This window comes from Semicossyphus pulcher, unplaced genomic scaffold (genome assembly GCF_022749685.1).
Source record: "Semicossyphus pulcher isolate SPU_LCO1_2020_fin unplaced genomic scaffold, fSemPul1.0.p SCAF_18, whole genome shotgun sequence".
In the NCBI taxonomy this organism is placed as follows: Eukaryota; Metazoa; Chordata; class Actinopteri; order Labriformes; family Labridae; genus Semicossyphus; species Semicossyphus pulcher.
In genome coordinates this window covers 12962826-12984289 of record NW_027211691.1, presented here as the reverse complement: position 1 = coordinate 12984289, position 21464 = coordinate 12962826, and the positions used below count along the sequence as shown (strand labels likewise).

At 42.0% G+C, this 21464-nt stretch overlaps 1 protein-coding gene across 1 annotated transcript in view; it reads right to left on the bottom strand.

Annotated features, from left to right (window-relative positions):
* Window positions 1–21294, bottom strand: part of ofcc1 (orofacial cleft 1 candidate 1) — a 190650-nt gene extending 169356 nt beyond the window's left edge. Inside the window, exons 1-3 of the mRNA XM_069667856.1 lie at window positions 21275–21294; window positions 16981–17151; window positions 14605–14719 (exon numbers count right to left, since the gene is read on the bottom strand). Coding sequence (XP_069523957.1) covers window positions 14605–14719; window positions 16981–17151; window positions 21275–21294 — 306 coding nt within the window. The remainder of the gene's footprint in view (window positions 1–14604; window positions 14720–16980; window positions 17152–21274) is intronic.
* Window positions 21295–21464: the final 170 nt, after the last annotated feature.

The window sequence follows — 21464 nt, the reverse complement described above, 5'->3', positions numbered from 1 at the left end:
AGAGTTTGTTTTCAGCAACCAGAAGCCGACGCACAAACTCCACCATATTACACACGTTATCAACAGAGAAGAAAAAAGGGAAAAGTCCCTCCCAAAGAGGAAGTGAAAGAGCCATAAATAATGCATTAATTCAGTTGAATACATATTAAGAGCTTTGAACACTCCTACCTTGTTTTTCACTCCCTTGCCAGCTATTTGCATCGCATTGTGTGGTGCTCATTTACTATTTATATTACTGTGTGCTCCGGCTTTTGTGCAGTCACTTCATAATAGTCCACTTTTTTCCAATTAATCACAAAAGATTTTTGTTTTGCCTGCAGCAAATTCAGGGGAACTTACAATAGTAAGCAAGAGCCCATACATCAAACACAGCTCCTCTTTGCTTTCTTTGTGTCGGCCTGCTTTTCTTTCTCGCACTCCTTTATTGTCCTTTTCCTCTTTTTTATCCTGCTACACATTTTTTCCTCTTACCTTAACCTTCTCCCCTGTTCACTCTATCAATTCCCTCATCCATCCATCCCCCAAACCCGCTCCCATTTTTTTGCCATCCCTCTTCTTTCCCCGCCTCCCCTCCCCTCTTGTTCCTCTCTCGGAGTGGTGGCTGGGCAGGCCGAGGCCCCGGGGGCAAGAGAAGCAGCGCCCAGATCTGCTCTGTGTCGTGTGACTAGTTATTTTTATCTCAAGTCACTTTCTGGTCCCAAACAGCTTCCTCTCCATCCCTTTCTCCTCGCTCTCTCTCTTTCTTTCTCTCCCTCAATTTCATTGTGTTTTCTTCCTCTCTTTATTTTGATTTTTTTCTTTCTTCTGGTTTTTGGCAGACGTCCTGGTTTACTCACTGTACTGTATTTACTTCTAACAAGCAGTGTAAGATAAGACGAGTGGGCAGTGTTTGTGTGCATACAGGGCTGTGTGAGTATGTGTGTGTGCGTGTGTGTGTGTGTGTGTATGTGTGTGTGTGTGTGTGGTAAGATGATTCAACCGGCTTTTTGTCATTGATGTTGACAAGCATAAACACAAACCTGCTCATTCTGCTGGTAAATGGGTAAGTGTTCCTGAAAATCACCGAGAAAAAAAACCAAAACACCTCAGGTGATGACTTCTGGATAGGAAAAAAAAAGTTAAATATTGAAAATAAGGAAACGCGCTAAGTGTCAGCGCCACTTTTCATATACAGTTTACATACAAAAAGTATATCAGCATGAAGTCCAAGCTGTAGCAACATTTTCTCAACATCAGAATCAGCCTTTCTGGAAAACACCTTGGAGACTTGTCCTGGAGAATTCTGGGCATGTTGGTTAGAACAAAATATGTTGTCAGGAAAGAGAACACACACACACACACACACACACACACACACACATATGGCCAGCTCTTCAGGAGGAAGCCCATTGTGCAGAGAGGAGATCGATGGAGGGGTCAGGCCATGTCAGCAGAGGTAAAGCAGAAACAAGCAGAAGATTGTTTTCTGCGTCTCTCTCTCCTCGGCTGTCTGGAGACCCTGCTGGTCAGTGCTTTGCACCAGAGTACAACCTCTCAGCTCAGGGAGAAGACTCTGTTCACTCGCAACAACAAGTTCTTTCTGTGCAAATGTGTAAAAAAATAATATATATATGTCAGCAGACTGTTTTAACGTGATGCATTTAAGACCATACTGGGGCCTGGATGTACAGTACCTCAGTAGGTGTTGAGTATTCTAACAATCACATGTTGTTGTACAGGAATATCATCTGTTTTTAAGTGATTTATTAGATTTGTAACTTTTCATACTATAATTGAAATCGAAGATGGACATAGGGGCAGAGGGGATGATCGTCCCCCCTGGTGCCCTCATGTTGAAAAAACGTTCCAGTAGTAGATAAAAAATGATAAAGTGCCCTCTCAGGTGTCCTTCCAGTGGATAAATGATGCATGATGGAAAATTAGTTGGTCTCCACACACTCCTACGTGTGAGACTATAGCTGTGTCCCAATCCAGGGGCTTCAGCCCTCAAAAGCCGTATTTGAAGGCTGATTGCGTCACAGTGGTGCATCGTATGCTGTTCAAATTCAAAGGCTCCTTCAGATGCGGAACACAAACAGGAAATCCTCTGTAGATCAGACCGTCTCATTTCAGTTCGGCTTTATGAATGGCTCATCCTCCGTAGACCACCTCCTTCGAAGGCCCCAATTGTTGTTGTTTTCCAAATATACCCTTTTAAAAATCAGTGTGCGGCAAAATTCTTAGTTTGGACCACTAAATTCCGTTTTGGAGTGTGTAGCATGTTATAACATGCAGAATTTAAATGTATCTTAAATGTAATTGTAATTATATTACATAGTTTTACAATATAAAATTTTGATCCTAATCAGGGTTTGGTTTCACCATGCAGCACATGTTTAGCATCGCAATTTTGTGCCCGCTGGTGCCCGTTTTATCTATTTGGCCCCTGCGCCTCAAACAGCCTGAGTACACCACTGGGTGAAAGTATTCCATAAGACAATCATGGATGGAAAAATGTCAAAAAATGTTAAATATGAACTAATCATGCCATGCCTCTTTTCCTTTATCTAAAACTCTTAAAACTACATTAAAAATGAAGAAATATGGATGGATAAACAGATGAGAAAGTTTCATGATAATTATTGAGTAATCACATGACCACATGCACTGTTATGTTATAATGTTTGCTCCATATTAATCTTTTTTTTCTCTCCATTAGGACTTAGAATGAAGTCAACTACAGCAACAACCAAGGTGGTATTCGTATTATCAAACTGTAAAAAATAAAAGCCTATTTTATTTCATTTGATGAGAACATGTTCAAAGGAGACATTGATCTGCTTTGGTTGGTATTTGCAACAATCTAAATAATACAGCACATTACTAAAAATAGATTTAAACTCGAGTAACAGTGGCATGCCTTCTTTATCAAAACTGTTAAATCCTGCTTTTCCTTGCTGTAATTATACATCAGCTGTTATTTTCATACACTGGCCCCAACTGATAAGTGTGGGAAAGGAGCATGTGGTTCTCTGCACCAGTCCTCCTGCATCACCCACAATGGCCTGCTTTGTCCACCTCACCTCCCTCCTGCCCTGTCTTGGGTGCTACATAGGGTTGGCATTGTGCTTAATAAAGTTACAGTGGCCCTTGGACGCCTGACTTCCCTTGATAGCAAACGCCGGCACAAAAGGCCTCAAACGCCACTTTGCCACAGCCACGCATAGCATGGATGAGCAGGACTCTGACCCCAAAAACTGCAGAGTGAGGCTAGAGAAAGCCATGAAATGCAATTATCATTTAAAAATGTAGCTGCATGGTGACTTTGAGATGCATTTAAAAAATAGGAGATTCTGACAGGAGGGCAGATCGTTGACGTAGCTAATGAGCTAGCCCTTGCTGGCACCAAACCAAGCTAATCATGCACTTGTGCCTTCTTATGACCCTCCAGTCCTCACATGCCCTGCGTCACATCTTTTTTAGGGTGGGGGTTGTGGGGGTGAGAAGCTGCAGAGATGCTAGCTTGTTGTCAGAATAAAGAAGGTGGTGATAAATTGAAGTTCTGAAGCGTCCAAATGCAACTGTGCAGGCACAAACACTTAGCATTATTAAATTAGCTGCCGAGCATTTTCATTTGTGCTCACAATATAGGGGAGCGGAAGAAAGGGCAGTGATGTGAGGAGCTTTGACAGTGATGGATTGGAGAGGGGGGTTAGAGAGGGCAGATTGTTTCAAGACCAACCTGTGGCTCATTTAACAAAATTCACTGACATGGTCTTTGTTATCAGCATACCTTGCCGTTACATTCAAACCCTGCTGTATCACTTACTTGTTCTAACTTAACGGTAACTGATAGCATGACTCGGCTATGTGCAACAATTAGCCTCTGTTTTTAGAGAAACTCCAATTAATCGGAGTTAAACAGCTGATCATAAGAACTCACTTTATTTAGCTTTCTAAATTGCTCCTTTATACTCTTTTTATTGCTTATTGCCAGTGTGATCCTTGTGGCTAACACCCATTGCTTATTATTAGCAAAGTATTTCCACACATATCACCCTAGGATAGCGTGCTACCCAGCTATCTCGCTTATGTCACAGCGAGCACATGGCCAGCTCCTGACTGATGGCATGCTCTCTTTCCCCAGAGCTGCTGGGTCCCCTGGTAGACTCATTCCCCCCCCTGACACAACGCTCCCTCAGGGTGTCGCAGCCAGAGCGAGTGTATGGGAGCACGTTAATGTGTGTGTGTGTGTGTGTGTGTGCTGTATCTCCCCTGCGCAGGTAGCTAACTGTGACAGCTCAGTCCACAGGTAATAGTCAGGTGGCTTAAAGGAGGACCCCCTTGGGAAGATCTCCAACCACCAACCCCAAGGGACAGAGAAAGAGAGAGAGTGTGAGAGAGAGGGGCTAAAAGATACACTAAAAGAGGGAGGTGGGTGGGTCAACCATCAAGGGGTTTTAGAGCCGAGTGTTCCCTTGTGACTTGTGCACAACCACCACCCCGACCCCGGCTCCGTCCCCACTGACATACGAATACTGTGTTTTCATGTGCGTGTGCAGCAGCAGAGTGAATGCTAGGCAACATCTGCCTGCTAAGGAGGTCAAGATCTGACAAGTGCATGATAAATGGCTGCTTGATCCTCTATTTCCCGCTTCCATTGGTCTGCATGAGGCTCTGTGGCTGGCTGGCTGGCTGGGACTACAGATATTTATAGCATGTTTAAGAGAATGGACGCTTCATGGTTATCAATTGAAAAACCCATCCACAACCCTAACCTCCATACTTTTACTTTCTACCTTGGAATATGGATTAGGCTTGAGGAAGAAGATACTGTATACTTTATTAATCCCCGCGGAGAAATTCAATGTTTTACAAACATACTGCACAAACAGGCCTGAAATACACACATGCCAAAACAGGACACTATGGACATTCACAAATGGATAGATGTCAGAGTTAGGGAGCTGCACATGGACATGCCCCCTGAGGAGTTGGGGGATTCGGTGCCTTGCCCAAGGACACCTCGACAGTGCCCAGGAAGGGAACTGGCACCTCACCAGCTACCAGCCCCAATCCCACGCTTGGTCTGTACCGGCACTTGACTGGCCACCCTCTGGTTCCCAAGCCAAGTCCCTACAGACTGAGCTACCGTCTACCCTAGGCTGAGCATTGCCATTTGATGTTAATCATGAAGTGCAAAACATTCAGATACAGGCATATCTCCTATAAATGAGCTGTCTGAAAGTGTTCTTTTAGAAGTTCAAGGTTCAAAGCACTAAATATAACATACAGAAGGCAGTACCCTTAGCAATACCAGACACATCTCTATATAACCTTGCCTGATTGGTCCCTGTAGGAGAGTGTAAGAGATTTAGGGGCTTGAACCTAAAGGATAACCTCTCCATGGTTATCCCGCTGCCTCATAACTGATACACATTTTATTACACTCTTAAAGACATTTATGAAGTGAGGTCTTATCTTCCCTGATACCTGTGCGTAGACAGGTGGTGATTTGATAGCCGTACTCAAGCTGCAGAGCGTTATAGCAGGTGTTTGCAGGATTCTTAATAGCTCCCCTGTGCCTGAACATGCCTTGGCCTACACTGACAGTAAGTGTGCATTCAGGGGACGGATCAAGGTGGATTTGCACGCATGCTCTTCAAAACTTTTTTATCTTCCCAGACAGACATACTCGGTGTGGATTTTTAAGGGGATGGGAGGGGGAAGATGCTATTGTGTTGTCTGTTCCTCAAGCAAACCGCACAATTTGAGTCAGACAGTTTACTTGGTCGTGGAAACATTCCTACTCATGTGTCATGAGACGCCAGGACCTCTCGGATCTTGTGCTGCGTTGCCAGCGAACCCCATTAAGACAACTCTCCGACAAGGCAACACAAACAAGAGTCTCTTCCTCTTGACTCTTGTTGTCAGCGCTGCCCTTTATCACCCTCTCCAGCTTTTATGAAGAGAGGCCTATCTTTGGACTATCATTTGACATCATGTACACATTCCTCCTACCAGATGCTCCCTTGTGATATGCTGTGTGTGTTCTCCCCCTTGCTATGTGACTCAATGGGCTGCTTTCTTCCTTGGTCGCATCCCCCTCCATCCACATACAAACATATAGACCATGTCAGCCACAGAGGCCGTTCAGCTGATGGGGACTGCTGGCTGAGGGGGAAAAAGCCACCACATGATAGTGGGTACGGCCCCTTGCAGAAAACCACCTTTTCTGTCCAAAGGGGGGAACAGACAATGCTTTGTGAACCATATAGAGGGAGTCTACCCCTTCTATTAAAGGCACTGACGCCCAGCTGCTTAAGCACGTCTGCCAAACTATGGACCATTGTTCCACGCATGCCTGCTTTAGTCACATCCCTTCCTCGATAGGCCCCTGGTGATGATCAATGGCCAGGCCCTGCTGGAGTGGCCGAGGGTCTGTGGCACCCCACAGGTCGCTATACTGGGCCCACTCATCTTGTGACTGATCGCCTGTCACTCTCCACCCTCTCCACACCCCTGGCCTGGAAGCGGCACTCGTCCTGTCTTGTCAGTTAAACCCTCACAGCAGGTCATAGAGCGGTTGGTGGCTTTGTCAGAACACATAGAAACAAAGCGCCATCTCTTTCCTCCACGGTGAGGTACAGGTTTTATTGGATGAGTTTGCAGGAGATAGGTGAACCACTTCTTATGTTTTTCATCCTGTCTCCATTTTACGACAGCCTTTAAAAAGCTAATGTCTGTCATCTCATCTGTTTGGTGCAATTAAATTCTTCTTTTAGTGGTATTGAGAGGAGGCCTCGGCTAACACGTCCATCAGAAGAGGAGCTGCATATAGGAGACATGCTCAGTTAGACCGTTTGGTCATAAAGGTTATATTAATGGTTTATGTACCCCACTGCAGCATTGTTAATGGCAAATGGCATTTACTGGGTGCTGCAGAAGAAGGCCATTCAATCCACTGTATGGTTTATCTATCATGTCAAGAGCTCAATAAAAAGCCTTCAGTAATATCAAAGGAGACTCAACACAAAGGCTCTACCCCTGGGCTAGGTTTAAACCTTCTCTTGTGTTCTATGTAACAAAATGAATAGTTTATATTTTCAAAATCCGTCTGAAATTAATCAAATTTAATTCCTCTTTGCGCCGTGCCTAAGTACTTGCACACGGACACACAGAGACAAACACACACCACGGTATGTCTGTGTGCGCACACACAAGGCAACAAAGCGATCCACACACAGTGAAACAAACCCTATTAAAAGAATTTCAGGGGTCGTTTCAAATCTGGCTCTGTGAAATAGCTCACGCCTGAACCAGCGACTGATTTTCATGTGCCTATTTGATTGTTTAGTGTCCCTTTATCCGCGATGATGTCATCAAAGCGAGTCCCCGCACTACAGCAGGACCTTGCTGGCTTTACAGTTAAGCAATCCCCGCTATGCTGGCTGAATGCTGGAGAAGATAACGATAATGATGATGGAGGTTATCGTAGAGTAATTACTGTGCATGGAGGACTCCGCGCAGTGTGAATGAGTAAAACACCCAAGCGAGAGAGATTGAAAGAGGGAATGAGGAGGAAACATTGAAAGGGAGGGGGTGTGGGGGAGTTGTATCTCTTAATGTGTCGCTTGATTGAAGTGCGTAAGGTTCTGAGCTAATTACATCCAGAACCGCAGCCTAGGAACAGATGCCACACTTGTGCATCAATAAATGCTTATAAGTAACTTATTTAGGGCTGCCTGCCATGCAAGGAAATGGCATGACTTAAAGCACAAGCGCCCGGGGGCTATTCCCCAGCTCTTTGTCTTGTCATCCTGCATCTTTTAAATCTATTCAACGCTTCAAAACAACACAGGCAGACAGCAGGGCAGGCAGAAAAAAAGAGAAGAGGAAGAAAAAAAAAAAAGATACAAATATTCACACTTTGCAGACAGTATTATGTTTGCCGTTTGGGTTGTCTGGCATCAAAGAAATGCTGTCTTCTCTTAGATTTGTGAGCGGTAAAGAAGTGGTGAGAGCGCTGCTTTTAAGGCCAAGCTCCTGTTTGATGAAATGCAGCTGTTCTTTAAAGTTTTAAGATAAATATGTTTTGACTTGAGTGTAGAGAGATACATTTGCTTGACAAGTCAGGCGCTATGTTTTATTTAGCTGTTGGTGTGATAAACAGCATTAGGGTCCAAATGCTTGAAAGTTGTGTGTTGTCAAAAAATAAAGGTAACTTCCTGCTTGCTGGTTTTGTTGGGTGTGTTGTTCTGGTTGGAGCACACGTTGACATGCCATCATCTTTGCTGACCGCTGTGAGTGACAGATTCAAATAGACAGGTTGACTGCCTTGACAATTGAACAGTAAAGCGCATGTAGAGCGTATGTAATCAAAGCCACACCTCAGCTTTCTGCAAGGATAACAGGCAATTAGAGTTGCCAAACTAGGAGAGCTTTGCTCTTCAGTACTTGCATTTGACTGACACAATTAATTTCAATTTCAGTTCTAAATTGTTTGATGTCTATTGCTGGAGCAGCAGTTGAGTTATTAGCATACACACAAACATTCGCAGCTGAACAGACACACAGAGACACAGTGACCGCATACCAGTGTGCTTGAAAAACTTTTTGTGTGTGTGTTCACAACTGTGTGCGTGCATGTTCAGGAGCATGCTAGTGATCCTTGCCCTACTCACAAAGCTATTTAAAGCAGCAAAGCTGGAAAATCAACTGTGTGTAACATTAAGGGCCCCCTTGCACATTCCCAAAGATTTGCATACAGAGAGAAAGAGCTTCTTCACTTATTACTGTCTCTGCAACATGAAAGTCCCTGGGAATTCTGGTTGGTTTCGATCAGCCTGCATGACTGACCCGTGCTGGAAACGCTGCAGTGCTTAACACATAAATGCAAATGCAGGAGGGGAGCAAGCTTTTCCCCTGCAACTATTTGTTCTCTCTTCCTGAATGCAAGAAGCTGTTTTGCAATTGATGATTGTCCCAACGAATAATTAGACAGGTTTGCATTTTTCATGAGATTAGGTTTTCTAATGTGCGTTTTGTAACCCCACACTGCATATATTCCGTGCCATATTAACATATTTGAAATATGTATGATCTTTAAGGAATATGCCATATGTTAGTAGCAGGCTCTGCACCCTGGGTTTAACCATGTGAAAGCAGAATGCATTTGTTAAGCGTTGTATAAGCATAGAAATAGCTTGCAATGGAATTCTCACATAGACTTGTCTGTTCATGTTTACACCAATATAAATGCCAAAATCTGCACACTTACAAAAACACATACGTTGTAAATAAAGATTTGGATGCTTCGAGCACTGCTGACCTATTTCTTAACTAAAAAACATGAAAATGCTTCATATATATGTTGTGTATATGTTCGTTTGTATGCATTAGCATATGAGCACACAGGCCTGTTTGCATTAGTGTGCATGCGTATTTGCACACAAACATTATACTGCATGCAATTAGTAGGTGTGTATGTGAACTGTCATCCCCTGCGTGGACAAACAAGGAGGAGGTGGTGGTGGAGGAAGCAGCGAAACATGGCTAACTTTTCCATGACATCACTCATCTGGTATTAACAGTTTTAACGCGTCGCCCTGCTTTCCTCTGCTCTCCAGTGCCACCCTAATGCGAAGAATACAGCAGAGAGAGTATGCATGTTGCTGTTTTATGGGAGCTCCAAGTGGCCTGCCGCCAGAACCTCTGCTTTGCATTTCCTCCCAGGGCTAATTTATCACATCCTTTTCTCACTCATACTTCTCCAGGGGTGCAACTTCTCTTTGGGGCAAACTAATGTAGAGTCCAGTTTGCGCTTTCAGGCTGTTTTTGAATAAATGCGCTCTAACGATTAACTTAGTTGAATTAACTTAGAACATGTGCACTGAAGTTCTTCCCAACAATAAATAATAAATACAGGATGCACAGTCTACAGAAACAGCATCTGTATTTTCATTAACACTCCATTAAGTCAATCTATGAAAGGCAAACCCGGTGGATAAAAGCCTTTAAAGTGTCAAATAATCAGACTTGAGGCATCGTTAGTACCAAAGCAGTTGGAACATACTTTCTCACAGTGTGGAGTGAGTCTTTAAAAACAAGCACAGTATGTGATGAATCTGAAAAAAAGCATAATCCAAGGTGTCTGATTTCACCTCCAGGGCAGCGCAGGGTGGGGGTGAGCAGCTCTGTGGAGAGGTACAATATTTTAATGCCTTAGAAAATTGCAGCTGACTATTTGTCGACTTGTTTGGACAGTGAACAAACACTCTTGTGGCATATATATATACCTCCTAGCCCCACCTCTCTCCTGCACCCACAGCTGCAACCACCACCCCCAATCGTTTTGATCTAATTTCCTCTTTTTTTCTTCTTCCTTTACCTTTCCTGCTGAAATTGATTTCTGCTTGTTTGCTTTGGCAGTAATAAGATCAACAGTAGGATCATGTTTCAATGGCATACTACCTTGAACCCCAGGCAAATGATTTGTCCAAACTTAATAATGGAAATACTTAGGATGTATTGGGAGATGTAAACAGTAGTTGTAATAAAACAGTGCCGGAAGGTAAGGGCTCCTTTAAGTTGCAAAGCCTTTCCACTTAAGTCGGCCGTATACACCTCGGGCTCTCCCCAAACACTACGAATAAAATGTATCCCCATTTAGCCTGGCGAAAAGTCACCCAATAAAAGCTATTTAACTGGAGTGCGGTCGGGAGCGTGGCATGTTCGGCCCGCTGCAAAGTTTCACCGCCAATGACAAAGCTGTCAACAGAACAGGAAACGGCTAATGCTTCACAACACAGACAATTAGTTTAAGTCTGGCACATACACGTATAGACAAGTCCCACTTTATACTCGTAATGCTACAGTGCTGTTTCTCCTCTACTGAGAGGAATTAAATAGAAACTCCCACAGCAGAGAGGTGAAGATGGAGGACTTACACATGTGCTTTTACTGTGAAAGGAGTCACATAGAAAGAAAGGGATCTTTAATATTAGCGTGGCTTGTTAGTTGAACTGTTTTGAGATCAAGCACACTTTTGACGCACATAGACTTCTCTCTTGCCGTAGTTCATGATTGCTAGTCAACAAGATTTGTGATGGAATTCAGGATATATTGTAGTCTTATATGGCCGGTCTTAACCAACATAGACATAACAGCACAACCTCAGCAATTTGCTAAAGAAGCTAAGGTAGCAATTTCAGGATAAATTTAGCTTTTCAAAAGATATTTCCTATGTGCGTCAGTTTCTAATTAAGCCCTGCGAGAGTTTTGTTTACAGGCCGTCTCCTCACACCTTGTATGCATTGGCCCACTTACATTCCTCAAAGTGAATTAGATTAGTTTCACTCCATGCAGGATGGCAGAGTTACACCCTGTCTTCTGCCCCAACCTGAAAGTGTATCCATTCAGGAAATGCTTTAAATCCTGCCTCTCCTTTCCCACAGATACTATTCCATTTTAGAAAAAAAGTAGTCCCTACTAAGACACTTCTATGTTTTAAAGTACATGACATGATATGTTCAAACTGAGCTTTTTACATGTGATCTCATTATTATCGTCTGACTGAAATCAACTGCACGCTTTTGTGCCAACTCTGCAGCAATCACTCACCAGAGCCATTCAAGCATAGCTAAGTGACTGAATATAAATGTACCTTGACTGTTTAAATCAATCCTCAAATTAATGACAATATGAACTTCGCAGAGTGTGAGCAGATGTGATCGAGGAGAGGCCGGGGCCAAGAAAGTTTCTGCAGCTGCACTCTGTGGCACCATTGACCCAAAATAGTCGCATTCATGCCGTGTTTACTTCTGTATCATACCCAGTGTTGTGTGCCGCATGGAGTCCTTGTGACCGGGCCGCAGAATGGAGATAAAAGCCTCGCCCTGATACAAGCTCTTAATTTGCTTTTCTCGCTCAAACACATAAAACGTTCCGCTAAAGGAAGTGCTATTTCAAACAGACACATTGGAAATGTACAAATTAAAGCGTGCATCGAAACTTGTGCTAACGCTAACACATGCTATGTGACAAATCGAACCTGCAAAAAGTTATTCTTCTTCTCCTTCTTCATGCACAAAGACCCCACTGAAGCCAACCTGTGAAAAAATTAAACACTTTTGACAAATTGAATCTCAGACTGTCCCATCCAATTTGTTTTCATGATGGGCCTTGTTTCTAGCCGAGGATATGGTGGCATGGACTCTGAGGGGAGTGATGGCACAAGAGAAAAAAGCAGCATAGGACATCAGGTGGCGTTACATGTGCCATAACTGCTGCAATGATGATTATAGCTTGGCATGTTTATAGTTGCACTCTTGCCCTGTCATGGCTTTTATCTCCTTCATGGCAGTTTCAATGTTCTTAAAGAGCTAATTCTTCTGCATCCAAAGTGAAGAACTAATAAAGAAGGCTTAGTCCCCGATCAGTCATAACAAAGCAAATATTCATCATTCAGCTGTAAGGGGACCAGTGTTTCTTCTCAGTCAAACCAAACAGGAAGTGAGTGTAAACCATGTGATTCGAAGCTGTCATCTACTGAGCCGTTGAATTTTTTTAACCTTTGGTCTGAAGCAGAAATGGAAACTCTGAAAGTTGCTGGAAATAAACAGCGGGCGGACTCGTAAAACACCTGTTTGCAGTATGGGGGCCTGAAAGCAGGAGTTGTTAATAGCCGGCCATAAATCGCTCACTCCATTGTTCTGTCACCAAGTTGCAGGCCTGCATTTCTCTGTGGGGTTCATGGGGTAAAACTTTGTTGAAAAGTAAAACGTCGAGCCCCCCCCCCCCTTGTTACTTTGAAATCAAACATTTCAAGCATCAATCGGCAGGCAAACCTTTGAAACTGGAAAACGAACTTCTGAACACTTAGATTCAAGTTCTTTGTGAGTAATTTCACATTAAAACATTTCATATATTTGCTGTCTTCCTTTGTGGCACACAATCTGACTACACTCTAAATTAGTCACAGCCGTTTAACAGAAGCTTTTTGGTGGATTGCTGATATTGAGAATTATGTTTCTGCAGAAAAACACACAGATTTATCAGACTTTAGCTGCTGTTGACCTTTTGTGAGGGCTCCGGAGCGCCAGCAGAGAGGGGTCTTTTTCCTAATCAGTCTTTTGACAACAAACACAAGCTGTTTTTTGTCCACAGAAAGCAGTAAAGGTGTGTAAGTGTGTGTGAAGAGTGCATTGATGTCTGTGTCACCTGGACAGCCTGAGTAAATCCCCCACCTCTTTTATTTTGTCGACGTCTCAGCCGTCTCATTGATACAAACCACAAGTCTGACAAACAAAGGAGGAGGCAGAGAAATTGCAGAGGGGGTTAAAAAGAGCAGTCGCCACGGACAAGCCCGGACGGGACAGGAGGGAGACCTCTGGCCCTCCAACAGTCATCCCTCAGAGTCTTGTCTTTGGATGAGGGGATTGGCTCACTGTAACAAGCTGCACAAAGGCAGCGGGAGGAGCAGAGGGAGGAGAGCTGAACACCTGAGATCAGATCTGCTGATCACTTGGCTGCAGTAAAGGCTGGTCTCTGCATTCACTCTGCTTTTAAAGGGCCAGGGGAAAACATCAAGGGCTGAAAGATATACAGTGTCTCTTATTTTGAAAAAGTCATGATCGTTTATTTCTTTTATGCACATGATATATGGTGTCTCTTATTTTGAAAAAGTCATGATGTTTTTTTATCTCTTTTATGCAGATGATATATTGTGTCTCTTATTTTGAAATATTACAATGCTTTTGATTTATTTTAGGTAGATGATATATGGTGTCTCTTATTTTGAAAAGGTCATAATGTTTTTTATAACTCTTTTATGCAGATGATATATTGTGTCTCTTATTTTGAAATATTACAATGCTTTTGATTTATTTTAGGTAGATGATATATGGTGTCTCTTATTTTGAAAAGGTCATAATGTTTTTTATAACTCTTTTATGCAGATGATATATTGTGTCTCTTATTTTGAAATATTACAAGGCTTTTGATTTATTTTAGGTAAATGATATATGGTGTCTCTTGTTTTGAAAAAGTCATGAGGTTTTTCTGAATTCGTTTAGGCGGATGATATATTGTGTCTCTTATTGTGAAAAAGTCATGATAGTAGTCATTTATTTTGGAAAGGTTTTGAATTATTTTTCGCAGATTCAAATCTAGAAAAATGTACTACAGGTTATGAGTTTCATTTTATAAATGTTAATTTAATGAGTTATAGGCTAAGTGTGAGAATATGAGACCACTGTGAGTAAATGAAGAACACAAAGAGAAGTATTCTGTTTTTAGTTTTGACAGACAGAGTTAAATCAAAAAGACGAGGGCCCCAGCTTTGCTACATTCTCTGTCTAGTTAATGTTGGGAGGCTCTAATAAAAAGCCACCATGTGCCAATTGAGCGCCTACAATTAACAGATTAGAGTGATAAAGAGGTTGCATGGCTGCAAGGCACAGGGCCGCCTCCCCGGGCCCTCAGGGCTCCACGATGGGCAGGAGCAGGAGGATTGGTGGGGGTGGGGGGGTGGTAGAACCACTGATGAAGGGCCCAGATAATCTCCTTCTCTCTCCCTTTCCCTCCTCCCCTCTCACTCCCCCCCCCCCCCCCCCCCAAACCTACCCCACCCAATCCCTCGCACTCTGTGCCCTGGAGCACCTTTCGCAAATACCTGCTCAATATTCCAGTTGGGGGTGCAGCAGTGATGGTGGTGGTGGTGGTGGGGCATGTGGTGTGTCTGCAGAGGGGAGATACAACACACAAAAAAGCGGCTTGAAACAAAAAGCGGAACATCTGCTAAAGCGATTGCGAGGTAAATATGTTTGACAATTATTGTTTACAGTGACAGTGGTAACAGTTTCAACACCCAAATCAAAACCCCAGCATTTCTCTATTTGCAGTGAAACAGATGGGCCTACAGCGATCCATTAGCAACCTGTCAAAAGCTTTATTCTCAACTTACTTTTATGTCTCTGCCTCTCTGCTGTGTGACTGAGCAGAGCCACTATTTGGGCTTAATGATTATTATCTATTTACCCAGCATAAATCAGATACCTACCGCTCATTGTGTATATGATTTTTTTGTCTAACTCTTTCTTCTCCTGCCAGTGTTTACTGTTCAAGGGGAGCAGCTTGAGTCCACATTTGTTTCTCCCTCCACACATATTATTGTATTATTGATGCTGATACGGTCTATGTTGCACTTGAAAGAACCTGCATAACGATTTTTCCACTGCTTGTTGTTTTTGTTTGTTTGCTTTAGCAGTGAAATACATTTGGGGCATTTTTTTTTCTTATTTGTGTGAGGGAGATTATTCAACAATACAAATTATTAACAAGTCGGTTCTTTTATCTCGCCTTGTGTATTCTCACGCTACCTTTACAGATCAATACGAGATGTTACAGGCGAGGATGCAAAGCTTCGACTTCATGTGAGGATCCTAAACAAATCAATTGGTTCGTAACAACATGCAGCATGAGAAACTGCATGGAGAAAGTTATTTCAGCTGCTTGTGTGTGCATGCATGTGTGTGCGCCACTGTCTGTAAGTGTACATCAACAAAGCGTTATCTACTGCTACCCCTGTCACCATTTTTCCCCAGCACTGTATCGCTCTAAATACGCTCAATCAAATAATGTGTTGGGAATAATTAACCCCTAAGCCCCCATTGGTTCTAATTGGCACCTATTAGAGGGGCTGCATGATTCCTTGATAAACACCGAGGAGAGAGAGCAAATGGCAGCCTCCGCGGTGGGCGGAGGTTTGATTGGTAAGCAAAGTGCGGGAGCGATGCATACCGGGGGTAACCAACATTTAATTATCAATGAGGTTTTTCGCAACACTTTAGAGAGGCCCCGGGCACCGTTTCCTTCAGTGGTAGTAATGGGCTCTTTTTAATGGAACTTGTGTTAAACACGGTGCTGCCACTGCAAAGCTTTGGCGTTCAGCCCCGGCCCCTTAGTTGTGGCTGCTTTCATTTAGGTGACGACTGAAAGAAGACGGAGCTCATTTGGGGTTACGCACTTTGGAAGCGTGTACTCGGGCCAAGGAGGGAGAAAAGAGGATGCACAGAGTCAATCAGTCATAGGCTGCTTTTTACATTTCCTCATTTGGATCTGCTTAATAACGTCTACACACTAAAGTCAGTAGAGACACTTTTCCTTGTTTTAAACAAAGTTCTATATTCTGCTCTCTACTTAAAGTACAAAATGTATGACTACATAAAACCACAGCAGTGAAGCCACACTGGTGTTTGGTTAAATGTCACTCTGGTGTCAAACTCCAGCCGTTGCCACCACACTCACTAATGTGGTTTCCCAGTAAGACCAGTGAGAACTTTATATGATTAGTAATCTAAGTTAAATCAAACAAACTCGCTTCTATCCTACACATGACCCATTTGTTTACCCGATAGTGTCAAAAAGTCTTTTTTTCCCCCACTTCGTTTGAACGTGTGTTTCATAAACACTTCAGCGGGTCATGAACCGGTTGTCATGAGGGCTCAACATGTAACCACACATGCTGTGTACTTTGAACATGGTGGGTTCAAAGCAAATTAACATCCTCTGTTGCAGTTACTCACATTAATTACAATAATTACCTTTTTTATAAAGGAGTGGAAACAAAAGCAGGAATATGGCGCCTTTATTTTGAAGGGCTAGAGCTTCCTTTTAGTATTTCTTGTCATTTAACATTTTATAACAGAAAACTATTCAACTAATAAACACTTTCATATTAAAATGTTTGTTTGAAAAAATGTTAAAGGGATGAAAAAAGACAATTTATAACCAAAAGTGTCATCAACTTTACTGTACTTAAGGCTACAAATATATGTGAGTCTTATTTTGAAATTGAGTACCATGGGAAGGTCGAGCTACCAGCCTGGGCTTTGGCCTTCACCCTGGGCCTGAGGCCTGATCCTTCTCTTCCACTAGCTCCTGCATTGGGACTAACGGCGGGGCAAAGGGGCTTGGGGCAGAGCCAGGCCCTAGTCTGACCCAGTTTTTCGGGGGGTTCCTGCGAGCAGAAGGCTGAGAGTCTCAGGGTAACCCTCCATCAACACCAGCTCCTGTAATCCGGCCGAGCATGTGCCAATCACGCCGAACGCGATGACAAGCTTCACGATGACACGGCCGTCGTCCTCTCTCCTCTCCTTGCTGCCTGGACATCTCAAACACAGGAAAACATCCCAGTGATTATGGCATTTCAGTGTCAACTGGCATGTTGAGTTTGGCCTGGACGTTGAGATTGACAATGGAGAGACAACATGTTTGTGAGCTCTGCAAAGTTTATTGGGAAAGGTTGAGGTTTTTGGCACACAAGTGTTCAGTGGTATTAGACGAAACTTGTTTGTGGAAGGAAACCATCAGATCACATTTACATCTGTGAAGCTTCCAGAAACCAAGACGCATGAGTGAAAAATACATATACTTTTTCAGAGATCTTCTTTTGATCGTACACAACACAATTCAACTGAAATGCAGGCGATAACTAGATTTAACAAGACGCAGAAAATGCTTCTCTCATAAAACTTCACACTCTTTTCCTCCATTTTGAAAGTGGTCTTTTCCATTTTCCAGCTGTCAGGAGGGAATCCTTTTTCTGGACACTCACATAGAAGCACACAGGGAAAGAGAGAGAGAGAGAGAGATAGTGAGTGTGTGTGAGAGAGAGAGAGAGCAGCACATCTGACAATCCACTGGCATGAAAGTGAGCCCCTCAAGCTAACAAATTCAGAGAGAAAATTACAGTTTTGCGCGTTTGTGTCAATATGCATGTCAAAAGGTAATTGGGAAATTGTTCTGCAATGTCAAGTCCTGTTGGCAGTGTTTAGCCTGTGGTGAGATCAAAACCGTTTCTTCACAGGCTCCAAGAGGCCAGAGCAAGCTCTCTAACTCTCTGTACCATACAAGAGTCTCCTTTAAGCTCTTAATGTGGCTGCTTATCGTAAAGTTATTACATTACTATCAGCTGAACGTAGCTCCTACTGAAGAATGACAGAAAACTTTGTTGCACTTCTGCGCTGTCATGAACAATTACAGTTTTTATGCAAGCGCAAATAAAGATGGACGTGGTGGAGAATTCGCTGTTTTATGTAATGAATGTTTCAGTGGTCACCTAAAGGAGAAGATAACAAATCAGCTAATATTATTAATGAATAGTAGCTTATGTTGTAGTTTCATCACTGGCAGCACAATAGCATCTCACTATTAGCCATAATTGTGTTGGTTTTCTGGAGTTGGAGGCCTGTGCCATTATTGCTAATAGCTCAACATCTCTCAATCTTTAAAAACAGGAAGTTCTAAACAAGGCTAAAACAAACACACAAAAGGGACTCAAAAAAATCTATCCTGACGTTTGAAGTGTATCTTCCTGTTCCTTAAAGGTTTAAAGCATTGAGCTCTATCAGCTATAAGCTAAAAGTTTAACCCTAACCATGAGTAAAGTCATTTTTCCTAACATATTTATCACCCAAAATGTGTCTAAATAGACGTCAAATCATTTTACAATAAATGTGGATATTACTAAAAAGAAGGAAAGGACTGTCTTCATATTGTGCAACAACACCACCATGTAAACAGAAGCAGAATTAGCCTCACACCTACAGTGGCATGTCATTTTAGCACATTTTATTCATTTATTTAAATATTAAAATACTGATTTATTTATTTTTTTACAGTAATAAAAAGTTTGCTCTAACGCTGAACATGTGCAAGAGGTCACTGTGCCTTAAGGTAGTGTCAAGCTTGAATAGGAACTTTAACTTTAACAATAGTCCAAATGTTAGTCTTAAGCGTGACAGAAATGAGATATTAGATATTGAATGCAGGCAGGTGAAATACGGCTCAGTAGCAAATAAACTACGACAAAACAGTTTGCTTTTCCAATCTTTTTAAAGCCACAACCTAAAAATGACTTCAAAGTAAATGTAGCCGTACAGTTTTTATCTTCCTTATAGTTGGGGTAGTTATTTGGTCTCTTTCAATTTTGTCATACAGATAAGTAGAGATCAGCCTCCACCACCACCTGGGAGCTCCACAGGTTCAGGCGTCATGTGCTCTCTGGAGTGTTGGCCCATAAGTGGCTCATGACCCCTGTCACATGTCACAACCACCACCCCCCTCCATCTCTGACAGTATTCACTGTATACTGTTATACTGTCCCAACTGGCCACTTTATTTCTTTGTATTTTCATGTTGTTTATTTTGTATTGTAATATCCTTTTTGAAAGATTGGACAGGTATATGTTTCCCACCTGCAGAGGCCCACACATCAACACTCTTGCACTTCTCTGAGGGTCCTTTGGAGTTGGATTCACTTCAATCCCCATTGAGAGTGAAGTAACCATTTATTTTTGTCACTATAAAGGAATACAAAGCAAAAACATTCCCAAAAAATAAGTAGTGGCATCTACGAAAATTAAGCACCAACCATCAGTCTACCCTGACTTTAGCTCTGGAATAAATAGTTTTGTCAGTGCATGAGTGCTGGATGAAGTTAAAACTGTGTGACCTGGAGGCAGAAGCAAACCCATATGGACAGAATGAGCCCCATCACCTGGGATGAGAGTTTTAGGTCCCTATCAACCTGGAAGCTTCAGGGGAAGAAGGCCATCGAAGCTGTCCTTTGTTTTTATACATGTTTTTGTTTTTTTATCTTGGGAAACAAACTGACAATTTTAAGAGAACTATAACCAACTATAAATACACATGTTTGTTGTTGTCTTCAGATTTGGATGAACACTTAATCCTTAAAACCTGTTTTTTTTGGGGCAGCTGAATTAAAAGTTAAGGTCCAAAATTCAATATGTAGCTAACTTTATGAAAGTTATGAACAACTTTAAAGTAATTCTGCTATTTGTTACAATACTTTTTGTTTGTTCTCACCCAGCTTAAGTCCTATAATATCATATATATATATATATATATATGTTTGTAGGCTTCTATGAAAAGATAAACAAAAGTAGGCTATCGTGTGTTTAACTTTTGCTTAATATAATTAATTGTTTTGTGTTTGGCTCAATGCTGTCGTCATAGCTTTTTTGTGTCATGTCATTTTTTAAAGTATTATTATTATTATTATTATTATTATTATTATTTATGGTAACGTTTTGTTTGGGGGCATAAGGCTAAATAAATACATGTGCAGTAACTTACAGAAAGAAAGAGAAAAAGAAAAAGAAAAAGAAAAAGAAAAAGAAAAAAATGGGAAAAAGAGTGATGGGGGGGGGGGGGTGTATACCAATCGTTAAAGGGCCAAGCCAGCGAGTTGATTAGGTTCGGGAGAGAGAGGAGCTGCTGCGGCTTTCTTTGCGCGCAGACAGAGTCTAAGTCCTTTATCATGGGGAGGCACCGGCGTGGCCCCGAGCTATTGCTGGCCTGAAGCGAAGTACCAGAGAGAAGAAAAAAAGAGAGAGGGGAGGAAAAAAGGAGAGGGGAGGGGGTGTCTATCATCAAACTTCATAATAACGCTTGGGGTTCGCCACAGCTGCGCAGTGACCCTTTTATTTTGCTGTGATGGAACAGATAGCTCGCTATGAAATAGTGTGAAATTATCATGTCTATTAATTCAGTCAGACATCCACGGCTCTGCGCTGCTCCCCCTCTTACCCCTCCGCTCCCTCTCTCTGTCTTATTCCTTCCCTTATCCGGGGGAATATGTGATTTCCTAGCAAATGCAGCATTTTACTAGAGTGATTTTTTTCAGCGTTGATTCACAGAAAATAAGACAAAGGAGGAGATGGCGCGTAAAAGCTGCGGGTGTTTATGTGGACAGGACGCAACACGGGCCCATGCGCGCGGTTATTTACTTTTTAAACTTGTAGGAAAAACTGTGTATGTTTTTGATCCATCAGGAAGACGTGGACTTTTGTTGCCTTATCGAATCAGCTTTTATAAATGACAAATCAAACACATAAAGTCAGATGGCAAAACTTTGCACAATGAAGCGGGCTAGTAAGGACGTATAAATGTATGTATATGAGTTTGGCACCAATATTTACAAAATGGAACTCATTTTTCCCCAATTTATTTCCCAATATTATTTTTTATTTAGTGTATTTAGTTTTTTACGACAAAAAAGTTTCCTTAACAAATTATATTATCCCCAAAAACGTCAGAAAGTCGGTCTTACTATTATTATTATTTTTATTATTATTATTTTCTGTATATTACTATAGTTTTTATTATTATTATTATTATTATTATTATAATTATTATTTATTATTATTATTATAATTATTATTTTTTATTATTTTTTATTATTATTATAATTATTATTTATTAAGCTTACTTGAAATTGGCCCTCGTCATTTTAGATTCCCAAACTGCTCCGAGCTTTAAGCAACATCTGTGAAAGTCTATCTCCTGTCATTTGTCACTTCATTTTTGTCTTCTCCTAACCACATATTACAGCCACTGCTCTGCACAAATCCAAGCAACTTATAATCAGCTATGTCAACTTTCTGCTCGGATGACCGAGT